General features: G+C 39.8%; 1 protein-coding gene across 1 annotated transcript in view; it reads right to left on the minus strand.

The window, feature by feature from the left end:
* Positions 1 to 1,204: 1,204 nt before the first annotated feature.
* The window catches only part of COL5A2 (collagen type V alpha 2 chain), a 202,959-nt gene continuing 190,496 nt past the window's right edge, over positions 1,205 to 13,667 (minus strand). Inside the window, exons 51-54 of the mRNA XM_006115382.5 lie at positions 12,715 to 13,006; positions 11,358 to 11,545; positions 7,036 to 7,275; positions 1,205 to 2,883 (exon numbers count right to left, since the gene is read on the minus strand). Coding sequence (XP_006115444.2) covers positions 2,737 to 2,883; positions 7,036 to 7,275; positions 11,358 to 11,545; positions 12,715 to 13,006 — 867 coding nt within the window. The 3' untranslated portion in view covers positions 1,205 to 2,736. The remainder of the gene's footprint in view (positions 2,884 to 7,035; positions 7,276 to 11,357; positions 11,546 to 12,714; positions 13,007 to 13,667) is intronic.

The raw sequence follows: 13,667 nt of genomic DNA on the forward strand, positions 1-13,667 counted from the left end.
GGAGACATAGGTTGGACCTATATTATCAGCCTTTTATGTATATATGTTTAATTGGGTATATATCAGTATCTTCAGACCAGATTTAAAAGATTCATCCTTAGTTTACTTTCTCTTTATTTTAAGTCTCTGCCTGTAGTATATAAGAAATTATTACAGATAGCAGTATCTGCATTTGTGATAAAGCATTATGTACTAACCACTCTTGATCACAGTCATTCTGCTGTGATTAGATTGCCCATCCACCTGGAAGAATCCAATTCTGTAGACCTTACTCTAACCAGAGGAAGTGGGTCTGGACCACGAAAGCTCATCACCTAATAAGCCATCTTGTTAGTCTTTAAAGTGCTGCATAGTCCTGTCTTTTGTTTTGGATTTTAATAGTTTTCCCTAGTGAAAATCAGAGAACTGAGCTTCTGTCATGTAAGCAGAATAGACTATCCCCATGGCTACGTCTATATGACAAGTTCTTGGCAAAAAAATGCTCCTTTTTTGAGGCATAAGGATCTTGCAGAAAAAGGGGTTCTTGTGCAAAAAGAAAACATTCACACTGCTTGTTTTTGTGCAAAAACCCCAGCGCAAAAACGGATTGGCAGAAAATATGCTAATGAGATCATGACTCGTGCATATTTTTTTGCTGAGAAAACTTGTAGTGTAGAGGTAGCCCATGTGAAGCTCTGAACATTGTTGGGATTCACTGCATATATCTATTGTACAGAGATGTGCACATACAAACTTAAAATTTACAGCACTAAAACTATTACAGTTTTGAAATGACTGATTATTTGAACAATATTTTTGATTATTTTGATCTTTGCAAACAGAATTTGTAAATGGTCTAGGAATTACATTTTGTATCATCAGAGATCATGTAAACTGACATACTGATTTGATCATTATATTTTATTCAGTCATAAATAAAAATTCTGATATCCTGGCATTCCAAAGAGTATTAGCTGGGCAACTTTAGTAGGCTAGGTGAGGAAAATCTGGTGCAATTTGACTTCCACCTTGTGAAATTTGCAACAAAAAAGATGTCACACAAAATTTCTTCTATAATCCACTATAAAATATTTTAGGCACACATTCTACAAACACATAAGTCATTTAAAACAGTAATAAAAATTATAAAATAGTTCTTTTTTCCCCCAGCAATGAACTGATCATATAGGATACAGTGAAAGGAATTCTACAAAAAGGAAACTGCTGGCATAATAAGAAGCATGTATTTAATAAATGCTTTGCAAAGATACATGAATAAAGCTATGTGCATGGCTTTTCTTTTGGAATATCCTCAGCTGTTTATTTTTTATTTAAGGAGACAAACAAAACATTAGAGAGCACAAATGCAACAAAGAAACAGAAAAAAACCCTCAAATTACGTTTGTACCCACATGCTTTAGGTAATAAAACATGGTGGCATAACAAAACATTCCATATAGTGTATGACCAACAGATAAAATGCAAGGTAACATTGTTCTTTCAAACACTGGAAATCTAACAGCTTTACACTTCAAAACAAAGTTGATGGTATCTTTATTTTGTCAGGCTTTTACAGAAGTCATTTTAGCACCATTACTTAAAAAAATATTATTTTTGCCCTGCCTATCTCCATACTTGGAATAATAACAGAAGCATATAGCACCTTTTAGTATCTAAAATAAAAACAAAAATATTAAATGCATCCCAGCTTTTAGAGATGAGGTAGCTCATGCTAAGAAATGGTGGATCATTTTTTTTGTCCTGAAAATTCAGGGCCAATAGGTCAAAATTACTGGGGATACATGACTGGTTGTTGACTAAAAAGTCATCTCTGCAACAGTGAGTCTCCGAACCCTTGTACTGGTACACATGCAAGTGACTGACGACACACATAAGCTGACAACAAACATATGACATTGTCTATAAAATGTTATAGGTAATGGCTTATTAGATTACACAAGTACTAAAAGAAATCAATTGTGTTTAGACATTTTTCAGGGTGCATGCTCCTCCAAGTGAAAACCTCATTAATAGCAATGGAGTTATTGTCAGGAGGGAGAAGGACAGACCCTTAAAATTCAAATGTAGACCTGAAACATGTACTCCTGAATTTTCTTATTTCATAAAGGTTTATGATGCTGAAGGGATTTCTTCTAAGTCACATAAAATGCAAGGCCAGTCTCTTCTGTGTAGACTATTACATTTACACAGATAGGTTACACATTTCACTAAGGACAATGCCAAATAAGATGACCTCACTTTAAAAAAGTGTGATTATTATTATTATTATTTTGTGACTGATTGGGGAAAGAAACACATTGGTTTCATTTAAACAGGTTGATGAGAAAGCATATTTGGTTGCAAATGTTATAAACAAGAGTTCACAAAAGTGCTCTACTTTTCTGTTATTCAATCTACATCCAAGCAAAAGTATATAAACTACCTATAAATTTTGAATTACTCTCAAAGAAGGGGAGCAAAAAAGCCCTACAATTATCACACAGATATTTTTTTTAAAAGGGTAATCATTGGTCCTTTTGAAATTGTACTGCTGCACTGAATAGGTGGTTTCAATCTTTTAAAACTGAAGATGTTGTAAGTAAAATAAATATTCTGAAGGAGGCCAGGCATTTAAAAAGAACTCTATATACAATGCTGATCCAGTATCAGCCATTACTTCAAGAGTCTCAGGATTAACTTCCATCAGTCTAAGTTCTTGGGTTTAGTTGGTGGTGGTGGTGTTAATATATTGCTCTTTTACACAAAACAAACAGGCCCAATCTCAACGCCAAATTCTTGATCTGTAGTACCAATGTCCACCGGGGCGATATCTATGATAGGTAAGCGCGCCACATTCTGTGTTCTGTATTCAAAGACAGTCTTGCCCACATTCCCATTACGTTTCTGAAAAACAAGTGAGGGAAATGTTATGTCATCATTTAAGCTCATTTGAAAATTACCTCGAGTGCCAGTAGGTACACTATTAGAGTCAGTCATGATGGAGCCTACTAGACCACACGTTGCTTATCCTCTTATATTGCACATAGCTTATTGACGCTTTTTCATGAAAAAAAAATTGCCCACTTGAGTCATCAGCTTCAATCTTGAATCTTAAATAGCAATATTGCTGCCATAAAATTAGATTACTTTTGAAAATATAATATTATAATAATTAATCATGTACTGCTATATGTAATAAACACTCAGGCTAAGCTTCTGTACAAAAACAAATGGAAGGTGAAGTTGGACATGGTGGGGAGGTGTATTGTCATTCATTCCAAAATAAAAACCCATTTATATTACAAAAAATTATATAGAATTCCAGGTTTTGGGCACATAGGCTGAAAAGATTATGGTACAGGGGAAATTTAGAGCAGTACAAATATGGTTCTAAGGAAAGGAAGGAATGAGAACAGAAGAATAAGGACAATGAAGGTCAAAAATGCACACAAACACAGAAAACTGGCAGGTAAGGGTTCAAAGGAAGAAAATTTAAAGGGAAAAAATCAATTCAGAAGAGATGGTAGTTTCTCAAGAAAATAATATTAAAGACACAACTGTAAATTAACCCAGTGAGAAGGAAAGATAGAAAGATTAGTAAAAGCCTCATATAGCTCCCTCTGAAAAACAAAAAGAAATCCTACAAAAAGTGAAAACAAAGTCAATTGCTCAAAAGGAATACCAAAAACAAACAAACAAACAACCAAAAAACCAACCAGCCCAAGCATATAGGGACAAAATCAAAAAGACTGAGGCACGTAAGGAGTTACACCCAGCAATGGACCTAAAAGGCAGTAAAATGAGTTTCTTTAAATGCATTAGAAGCAAGAGAAAGAGGAAGGAAAGTGCAGGTCTCATGGGAATTGAGAGCTAGTAATTAATAACATCTGAAGACTGAGGTGTTTAATGCCAATTTTGTTTCATTTTTCACAAAAAAAATTAGCTCCTCAATACTATTGACACCAAAGGGGAAATGAATGTATGCTGAAATAGAGAAAGAATATCTTGATAAATTGATAGGACCTGATTAAATTCCTCCTAGAATATTAAGAAAATCCAAAGCCCAAGATTTGGTGGTGATGGGGGACTTCAACTATCCAGACATATGTTGGGAAACTAACACAGCGAGGCACAGGCTATCCAATAAGTTTCTGGACTGCATTGGAGACAACTTGCTGTTTCAGAAGGTTGAAAAAGCTACCAGAGGAGAAGCTGTTCTGGATTTGGTTTTAACAAATAGGGAGGAACTAGTTGAGAACTTGAAAGTGGAAGACAGTATAGGGGACAGTGATCACGAAATAATAGAATTCATGATCTTAAGGAAAGGTAGAAGGGAGACCAGCACAATTGAGGTAATGGATTTCAGGAAGGCAGATTTTGATAAGCTCAGAGAACTTGTAGGTAAGGTCCCATGGGAAGCAAGACTGAAGGGAAAAACAACTGAGGAGAGTTGGAAGTATTTCAAAGAGACGTTGTTAAGGGCCCAAAAGCAAACAATTCCGCTGTGTAGGAAAGATAGAAAATATGGCAAAAGACCAGCTTGGCTTAACAAGGAGATCTTGCACGATCTCAAAATAAAAAAGGAGTCATATAAAAAATGGAAACTAGGACAACTAACAAAGGATAAATATAGGCAAGCAACACGGGAATGCAGGGGCAAGATTAGAAAGGCAAAGGCACAAAATGAGATCAAACTAGCTACAGGCATAAAGGGAAACAAGAAGACTTTTTATAAATACATTAAAAGCAAGAGGAAGACCAAGGACAGGGTAGGCCCACTGCTTAGTGAGGAGGGAGAAGCAGTAACAGGAAACTTGGAAATGGCGGAGATTCTCAATGACTTCTTTGTTTCGGTCTTCACCGAGAAGTCTGGAGGTGTGCCTAACGTAGTGAATACAAGCAGAGAGAGGGTAAGTTTAGAAGATAGGATACACAAAGAACAAGTTAAAAATCACTTAGGAAAGTTAGATGTCAGCAAGTCACCAGGTCCTGATGAAATGCATCCCAGGATACTCAAGGAGCTGATAGAGGAGGTATCTGAGCCTTTAGCTATGATCTTTGAAAAATCATGGCAGACAGGGGAGATTCCAGAAGACTGGAAAAGGGCAAATATTGTGCCCATCTATAAAAAGGGGAATAAGAACAACCCAGGAAACTATACACCGGTCAGTTTAACGTCTGTCCCAGGGAAGATAATGGAGCAGGTAATTAAGGAAATCCTATGCAAACACTTGGAAGGTAATAAAGTGATAGGGAATAGCCAGCATGGGTTTGTGAAGAACAAGTCATGCCAAACTAATCTGATAGCTTTGTGGATAACGAGCCTTGTGGATAAGGGAGAAGCGGTGGATGTCATATACCTAGACTTTAGTAAGGCATTTGATACGGTCTCGCATGATATTCTTATTGATAAACTAGGCAAATATAACTTAGATAGGGCCACGATAAGGTGGGTGCATAATTGGCTGGATAACCGTAGTCAGAGAGTTGTTGTTAACGGTTCTAAATCCTGCTGGAAAGGGATAACAAGTGGAGTTCCTCAAGGGTCTGTTTTGGGACCCGTACTGTTCAATATCTTCATCAATGACGTAGATATTGGGATAGAGAGTACGCTTATTAAGTTTGCAGATGATACCAAACTGGGTGGGGTTGCAACTTCTTTGGAGGATAGGGACATAATTCAAAATGACCTTAGCAAGTTAGAGAAATGGTCAGAGGTAAACAGGATGAGGTTTAATAAAGAGAAATGCAAAGTGCTCCACTTAGGAAGGAACAATCAGTTCCATACATACAAGATGGGAAGCGACTGTCTAGGAAGGAGCATGGCGGAAAGGGATCTAGGGGTCATAGTGGACCACAAGTTGAATATGAGTCAACAGTGTGATACTGTTGCAAAAAAAGCAAATATGATTCTAGGTTGTATCAACAGGTGTGTTGTAAGCAAAACTCGTGAAGTCATTCTGCCGCTCTACTCTGCACTAGTTAGGCCTCAGCTGGAGTACTGTGTCCAGTTCTGGGCGCCACATTTCAAGAAAGATGTGGAGAAATTGGAAAGGGTACAGAGAAGAGCAACAAGAATGATTAAAGGTTTAGAGAACATGACCTATGAAGCCAGGCTTCATTAACTGGGCTTGTTTAGTTTGGAAAAAAGAAGATTAAGGGGGGACATGATAGCGGTTTTCAAATATCTAAAAGGGTGTCACAAGGAGGAAGGAGAAAATTTGTTCCTCTTGGTTTCTGAGGACAGGACAAGGAGTAATGGGCTTAAAGTACAGCAGGGGAGGTTTAGATTGGACATTAGGAAAAAATTCCTAACTGTCAGGGTGGTCAAATATTGGAATAAATTGCCAAGGGAGGTGGTGGAATCTCCCTCTCTGGAGATATTTAAGAACAGGTTAGCTAGACATCTGTCAGGGATGGTGTAGACGGAGCTTGGTCCTGCCTTGAGGGCGGGGGGCTGGACTCGATGACCTCTCGAGGTCCCTTCCAGTCCTATTATTCTATGATTCTATGATTCTATGAAACTAGCTGATAATCTCAGAACTTTCTAGCCCTAAATGTCTATGTTCTATGCTATTTCTTATATGTTCCACGCACTTTCTCTCTAGCAGATCCCTCCTTGTCTACTGAATCTAAGTAGAGGTACCAAGCAAATGTACACAGTATCTATGATCCTACTTAACAGAAACATTTGATTTTGGACTTATCTATATTTTTTGAGTGTTCACACACAGAAGCATACAGGGATGGAGAGTACAAGGAGGGAAGAAGAGACAGAGACCAAATAATAATATCTAGTAATTAATAATTCCTCTAAATTTTACAGAGTTCAATTGTGTGCATCCAGGGCTGAAAATCTAGAACAAAATGCCTTTTCCAATTGTAAATCCCATTATTCTTACACCTGGGAAGAATTTTGGAAGTATGATTACATTAGAAATGTCAACTTCTATGGATTTTTTCCAACTTCTGAAAGACCTGAAAATACTAAAGAACAAAAAAAATTTTTTTCTCCATAACACATGATGAAATTAGTGTTGAAAAGTTAGAACTTACAGAGCAGCTGTCTTGAAGAACAGTATATCTAAATCGGTTGTTTCCTTCTGCTTTGATCTCAAGGTCATTAGCCCCTTTAAGAATTACGGCTTTCTTCAGGTTCTTAGACTGGTCATCCATATATCCTATACTGTTCTTACAATGATATGTGATATTCTGAGAGGCTTCCTTTGACAAAAGGCGCAAGAAGGTCATTTGGGTGATAGCTGTATTGGGTGACTCACTGTCTCCATAGGCAAACTGCAAAGACATGAGATGGATTATAGGAGTTCATATAAAGTCCATGGGATGTCGGTAATATTCATAGTTTCCAGCCACATCAAGTCCAAGAATCAGAATTCTTTAGTAATTTGCTACAAGCTGGGCATCTACACCACTCTGGAAAATGTTGGCCATAATGCATAGTACAGGTTGAACCTCTGTGGTTGAACTGCTGGACCACATATGTTGCTGGACCAGAGAGCTCCAGCCACTGAGATTGCCAGCAGCTAGGAACTCAGCCAGTCTCTGAGCCTTGCTGGTCGGGGCAGGGGGCCACTGCTGCCGGGAGCACGGAGCCGCTGCTGGTTAGGAATGTAGAGCTGCCAGTGGCCGAAGGCAGGAAGCCCTGACAGCCCGAGTGGAAGGCGACTCTGACTGAAGCCCCGCCAATGGGCCAGCAGCAGCACATTGGCTGGGCCAGAGGCCCGGAGGGGAGCCCAGGGAGGCCTAAGGGGAGCCCAGGGAGGCCTAAGGCCTGACCTCCCCTGGTTTGGCAAATTCCTTCCTTCAGGGCCACTCAGGTCTCGAGGGTGCTGGACTAGGGACATCCAACCTGCACCTTTTTAGCTAAGATCCTGATCCTGCACTGAGAATCACATGCACATTCCAATAGATTCCTATCAAAATTAACAGGATTCTGAATGGGCACAAAAGGTCCAACAGGGGAAACTCAAAGCAGGGTCAGTGCCTCAAGTATTAAATGTAATAGCTCACTGCAGCCATCAAAAATTGCATAATAAATGTCAACCACTGAACATATTTTTAAAACGTAACTGTTTTTTATAAGTTACATAAATTTTATTCAGTAATGTAGTAATTTGAATATATTAAACTAACTACATGTTTTATCAGTGCAAATTACTTCAGCTGGAGCTAGAATGAATGCTTCTGTCTGATGACCTTTAGTATTTGCACTTTTCGCTATGAATAATCAGAAATGAAATCATACATTTTGCTAGTATTCTGCATTTTTCCCATTCCTATATCTTTTTTGTTTTATTCATATCATTTGTGGGGCTAAACTGTATAAAATATAATGTAGTATTGGCTGGAAAATGTATACTATTTACAAACCAGAATATGAGGAAAATCTTCTCTATCTGTAGTGTCTTTTTATAACATATGTTAACTATTGTCAAACAAGTCTGGGAATTTCTTTTCAGCTACTAGCCTCTAGAGCACGCTTGGGCAAAAAAACCTCTGCAGGCCAGATTTGGCCCACCAAGCCACCAGATCCAGCCCATGGACACAGTGGGGAGCCTCAGGCCGACTGCCTGCCTGGCCCCTGCACGCTGCTGAGAGAAGCTTCTGCCAGGTTCTGTCTGAACAGCTGTGAGCTTTCACACACTGCTCCCATCCCCAGCACAATCCCATTGGCCCATCTTCATCCAATGGGAGTTGCCTGTTGTCAACAGACAGCTCACAAAGCACCCTCCCACCTCCTCTCAGGCTCCTAGCTGTTCAAAAACCATATGGTCCATGCAGCCAGTGTGATGATGGGGCAGGCAGGCAGGCAGTCTGTCCATCTGCTTGAGAAGGTTGCTAGCTGAAAGTCAAGCAGGTAAGGCTTCCAGCCAGAGCCTGCCTCTGGCACCCAAACCCTTGCACTCCTAACCCACATAAATCAAACTCTCTGCCCCCATCCCCCTCCCAGATCCTCTATCCCAATACCCTGCCCCAGGTCACTAACCAAATCCTCTGCCCCCTCTCTTGCTCCCATATCCCCTCCTATATCCTGAACCCTAATCCTCTGCCCCAGGTCACAACCCAAAGCCCTGCACCCCAGTCTCCTGCCCTAAGTCACAACCCCCTCCCTGCCCTAGGTCACAGCCCAAACCCCTCCACCCTCTCCTTCACCTTAGTCCCCTGCCTCAGATCACAACCCCCTCTTGTCCAAGGTCACAACCCAAACCTGTGCACCCTAGTCCCCTAACCCAGGTCACAACAGCCTCCTTCATCCAAACTCCCTCCTAGACCCTACACTCTCTCCTACACTCAAATCATTTACTGTAAGTTTCCTTCTGCACTCAACCTCCATCCCAGACCCCACACCCACTCCACTGATATGGAAAAGTGCAGACCTTAACCACTTTCCAAATTCTTGGAGTGATCCTCCCATCAAAAATTATTGCCCATCCCTGCTCTAGAATCTGCAAGTGAATATTGTGAAGGTTATATTGGGTACCTAGCAGGTTTGACTATATCATCAACATATTAAATACTCATAATTTTTCTTGGAGGTGAAATTTACCTCACCTCCAGCATCAAATCATAGATTAAATATTCTCAAGTCTGAGATGCTAGTAAATGCTGCCTTTAATGCCCCTCCCCACCCCCAGAAATACCTCAGCATGATCCAGAGTGGCCTAGAAGTAAGACTTCTGAAGCTCATCCTGGAAGCCTGGTATTTTGCATGGCAATGTTATGTTAACATAATCGTCAGGAGTTTTGTCTGCAGAGGGACTGCATGATTAGGCATTTTTACTTCAATATTTTGTTTGTGAAGCCAGATTTGTGGGAAATAAGTTAGGGATACAGAAGGAAGTTTTATATTTGAGAAGAGTGAACAATATTGTTGAATCAGGTAAGTAAGAACTTGAATGTCAGCCAGTCTATCAGTAGCTCTGCGTAGTAGGCACTATTCACAAACAGAGAGAATCTGGTGAAAACCTCTCTCACAGGGCAGATTTATTTAAATAAAAGTAATTTCAGGCAGCAAGCAGGAAACTTTTACTTAAATAATCAATTTTTCTCAAAATTTGCTGGTAAACACTAAAACACATTAATTTGCAACTCAACATACCCTTCACACTGAATTTGGTGCTGCTTTTTGCTAATAACCAGAGGGACATGCTATCTGTACACATTCATTTAAGCAAGTGTGTAGTTTAATTTACATTTATATTCTTAATTTTTACATTTTATTTTGTTAGAAAGTGGTGAATGATACACATATTTATTGTATGGTGATTGTTTTTTTCACTTGTGATTTATGGATGGAAATGAAATTAAATTGCACAAAACCAGATGTGAAGCATACTGTAAAAGAAAAGTTTATCAAAACGTTAATCAGAATATGTTTTGCATTAAAAGCTAACTGGTTTATTACACAAAGCAAGTATCTATAGTTAGTGAATTAAATTGGTTGGTTTGGGTCATTATGTCCTATAAGATTTAAAACTAATAGGTAGATCTCGTCTTTTCACACCTAGTTTTTAATTAATATGCTTTTTCGACTACCAGTTTTTTAACTCTGAATGAATAAGTCATTGAAGTGTTATAGCTGAATAAGCTTAAAAATATATATTCTCTGCATCTACAGAGAGGCTACTGCTATCAAAACCTGGTTTAGCACTTGAATAAACTGTTTCCAGGTGCTTAGCCAGTGACTTCCACCAGCTCAGTGCTTTCACTTCCTTTAAAACAGGGGTGGGGAAACTAAGCCCTGGGAGCCGGATGCCTAGGTCTTGGCCATGAGGCACAGGACTTCCCCCCCAGCATTGGGGAGCCCAGGCTGGTGCTCCAGCCTGCCCCATTGCTGCTCCACCACAGGGCTAGAGAACACAAAATCTACTAGCTCTAGGCTCTGGTGAGAGGGGAATGTGGACAATGCTTCTCCCTTCTGTGCAGCCCCCAAATGATTTTTCTGTGCGTCAGTGGCTCCTGACACAAAAAAGGTTCCCTGCTCCTGCTTTAGAACTTGGCAGGAAGTAGATACGACATACTATTTGCTGTAGTTAATTTAAATAATGTTAATTTATTATCATACATTTTGGCTTTAACACAGTCTTTCAATTTCAAATTTAATTTTAAATACTTGTTTTAAAATCATGTATTTAATTTAAATAAAAGTATCTTACTTACATTTTTTTAAATCTATTTTTTTAAATGAAACAAAAGACAGGATTATGCAGCACTTTAAAGACTAACAAAATGTCTTTAAAGTGCTGCATAGTCCTGTCTTTTGTTTCAGCTAGACCACACTAACATGGCTGCATCTCTAGCACTATTTTTAAAAATGTTATCACTTGTTTTTATCCAAATTAAATATATTTAATTACCTGTGAACCCCTGTTCATGTCCAGGCCATACCATACTGGTTTGAAGTCAGGTGATCTACTAGTCCACCATGTTTTGCGTGGTATGCCAGATGGGTTTGCAGAAATACAAGTCTCTCCAGTTTCCATATTGCAGTAGACTTTTACAGCATCTTCAACACAACCCTGGTTAGGGTCAATCCAATATTCTCCTGCAAACAAAAGATGTAATCTCTTATATAAATCATGAGATTCCTAAATTAATCAGAGAGTTACAGTTAAGAATCTCTCTAGATATTACAAAACACAAGATCAGCATTTACCTAATGTATTTTTTTTGACATCTCAATGGCTAATCAGTTTGGCTTGTCAACAAACAACTAGTGTAAATATATTGGATATGATGTAACAACCTTCTACTTGTTTTAATATACCCCTAGACAGAAATTCAAGCACAGTAATTGCAAAGTATTTTAAGTACTTCAAAATTGTGGGTAGTTAGATTGGAATTTTGCTTAAGACCAGTTCTTAATTTGTAATGAAAGAAGTGCTCAGGCTTAAGCAATTTTTAAAAAAATTTTCATAACTGACCCACCAAGCCTAGAGCCCTGGCAAGACGTGACACAAATTAAGCACTGGTTGATCCCATAATATAGCCTCTTGACACTATTCTGGTGAAACAAAGCCTAGCAAAGGAAATAAACTGGGCAGCCTCTCTTCCCAGCTGATCCTTAGCTGCCAAACAATTCTTATGGGATTCTGGAAGCAAGCATCAGTTAGAATAATTCCAACCCACTTCTCAAAGGACAATGAGGTATACAAAATCATGCTGGGTCAAACACACCCAGGTTTGTTTTAGCAACTAAATGTGTTATGCGTGCAAGGGCAGCCTTTAGCAGGAAATACTTAATTATTATTAGCTCATGCATGCAATGTACCAGCTTGTTACTGCGATCATACATGCAGGAGTGGCACTCCAGTGTGTTCACATTTATAGGGATTGCACTCCAGTGAAGTATGCAAGTGACCTACACAATAAAATACTTAAGAAGAAACAACATTTTTGCAAGAGATATTTGAGCTCAAGTCAAAAGATTGCAATAGACCTGGTATGAACTACAACTGTTATCACAGCAAACTCTCTCAGGGGTATTCAGAGTTGGGTCACAGGCCTGCCCGAGTAAGCTGCTGGCAGGCTGAGAGATGCTTTTTTATCTAAGCATCCATAGGCACGGAAACTCACAGCTCCATTTGGCGGCAGTTCTGTTTCCAGCCCAGGGGAGCTGTGGTTTTCCCAGATATCCTAAGAACAGAATGGCAATACACCCAGGCCATGCTGTGTGTAGATACTGCATTATTAATTGCTGCATTTCATACACACCGCTTTTCTTGGATGGATGACAGAGTTTTAGATCATCACATGTGCGTGCTGGGTGTTTCTTGGAGCCATCAGGGCTGCGCATGGTTTCAATCTGGCTACTCAGTGACTTCAGTGTGGCATGGACTCCTGGATCCGTTTTATTGTTGCCATCGGGGGCTGCTTCATCTTCAGTGAACTCTGGCAGTGGATCTGACATACTGTCATCAAAGTGGCCCATAATGTCACCAATGGCAGCTGTGAGGTGGCCTGGGGGGCCAGGGGGACCTGGAGGACCAGGATCACCTGGAGGACCCTAAAAGTAGAAGCAGTAATGGAGATACATGAGTTCCTTTTACTAGACAGAGTGTGGTATGTGACAGTATAGTCACTGACAAGCGCAAGCCAAAAACTCAGCTCCAATCATCCTCAAACTTAGGGAGAGTTCAGATCCAGAGCAACTCTTCACAGCTGCCTCCTGCTTCCTAAGTATAGACATAAGAGAGTAGGCCAATACATCTCAGGGCCTGGACTGTCTCTAACTTTGTTATCTATTGCTCTGAGCACTTTGGCCTGAAATTCAGAAAAGCTTTTTACCATACACCTAGGGATATTGAGCTAAATGAGAGCCTTTGTTGGTGCTAAACAATGAATTCTACAATGTGCCAAACCAAAACCTTGATCTAAAGAGCTCTGAGATTTAGTATCTGAATTTTGTGTCTTCTAATTCTAAATCTTACATTGTTATACTCCCAGTGTTCCCTGTAAGCTGTTTGGTGTGTAGGCCTGCCGACAGAAAAGGTGGGGGGGAGTAAAAGGGGCAACTTCCCCAGGGCAGCTGCAGTGGTGGCCAGAGCCCCATCCCCTTTAAATCACTGCTGGAGTGCTGTACTGCAAGCTCCAGGCAGCTCTAAGGACTGGGAGGAAGTGATGTGATGTGCTCCAGATGGCACAGAGGGCTGGCTGCCCAGGCCCGT

The sequence above is a fragment of the Pelodiscus sinensis genome, chromosome 7 (assembly GCF_052426305.1).
Source record: "Pelodiscus sinensis isolate ZL-2025 chromosome 7, ASM5242630v1, whole genome shotgun sequence".
NCBI lineage: Eukaryota > Metazoa > Chordata > Testudines > Trionychidae > Pelodiscus > Pelodiscus sinensis.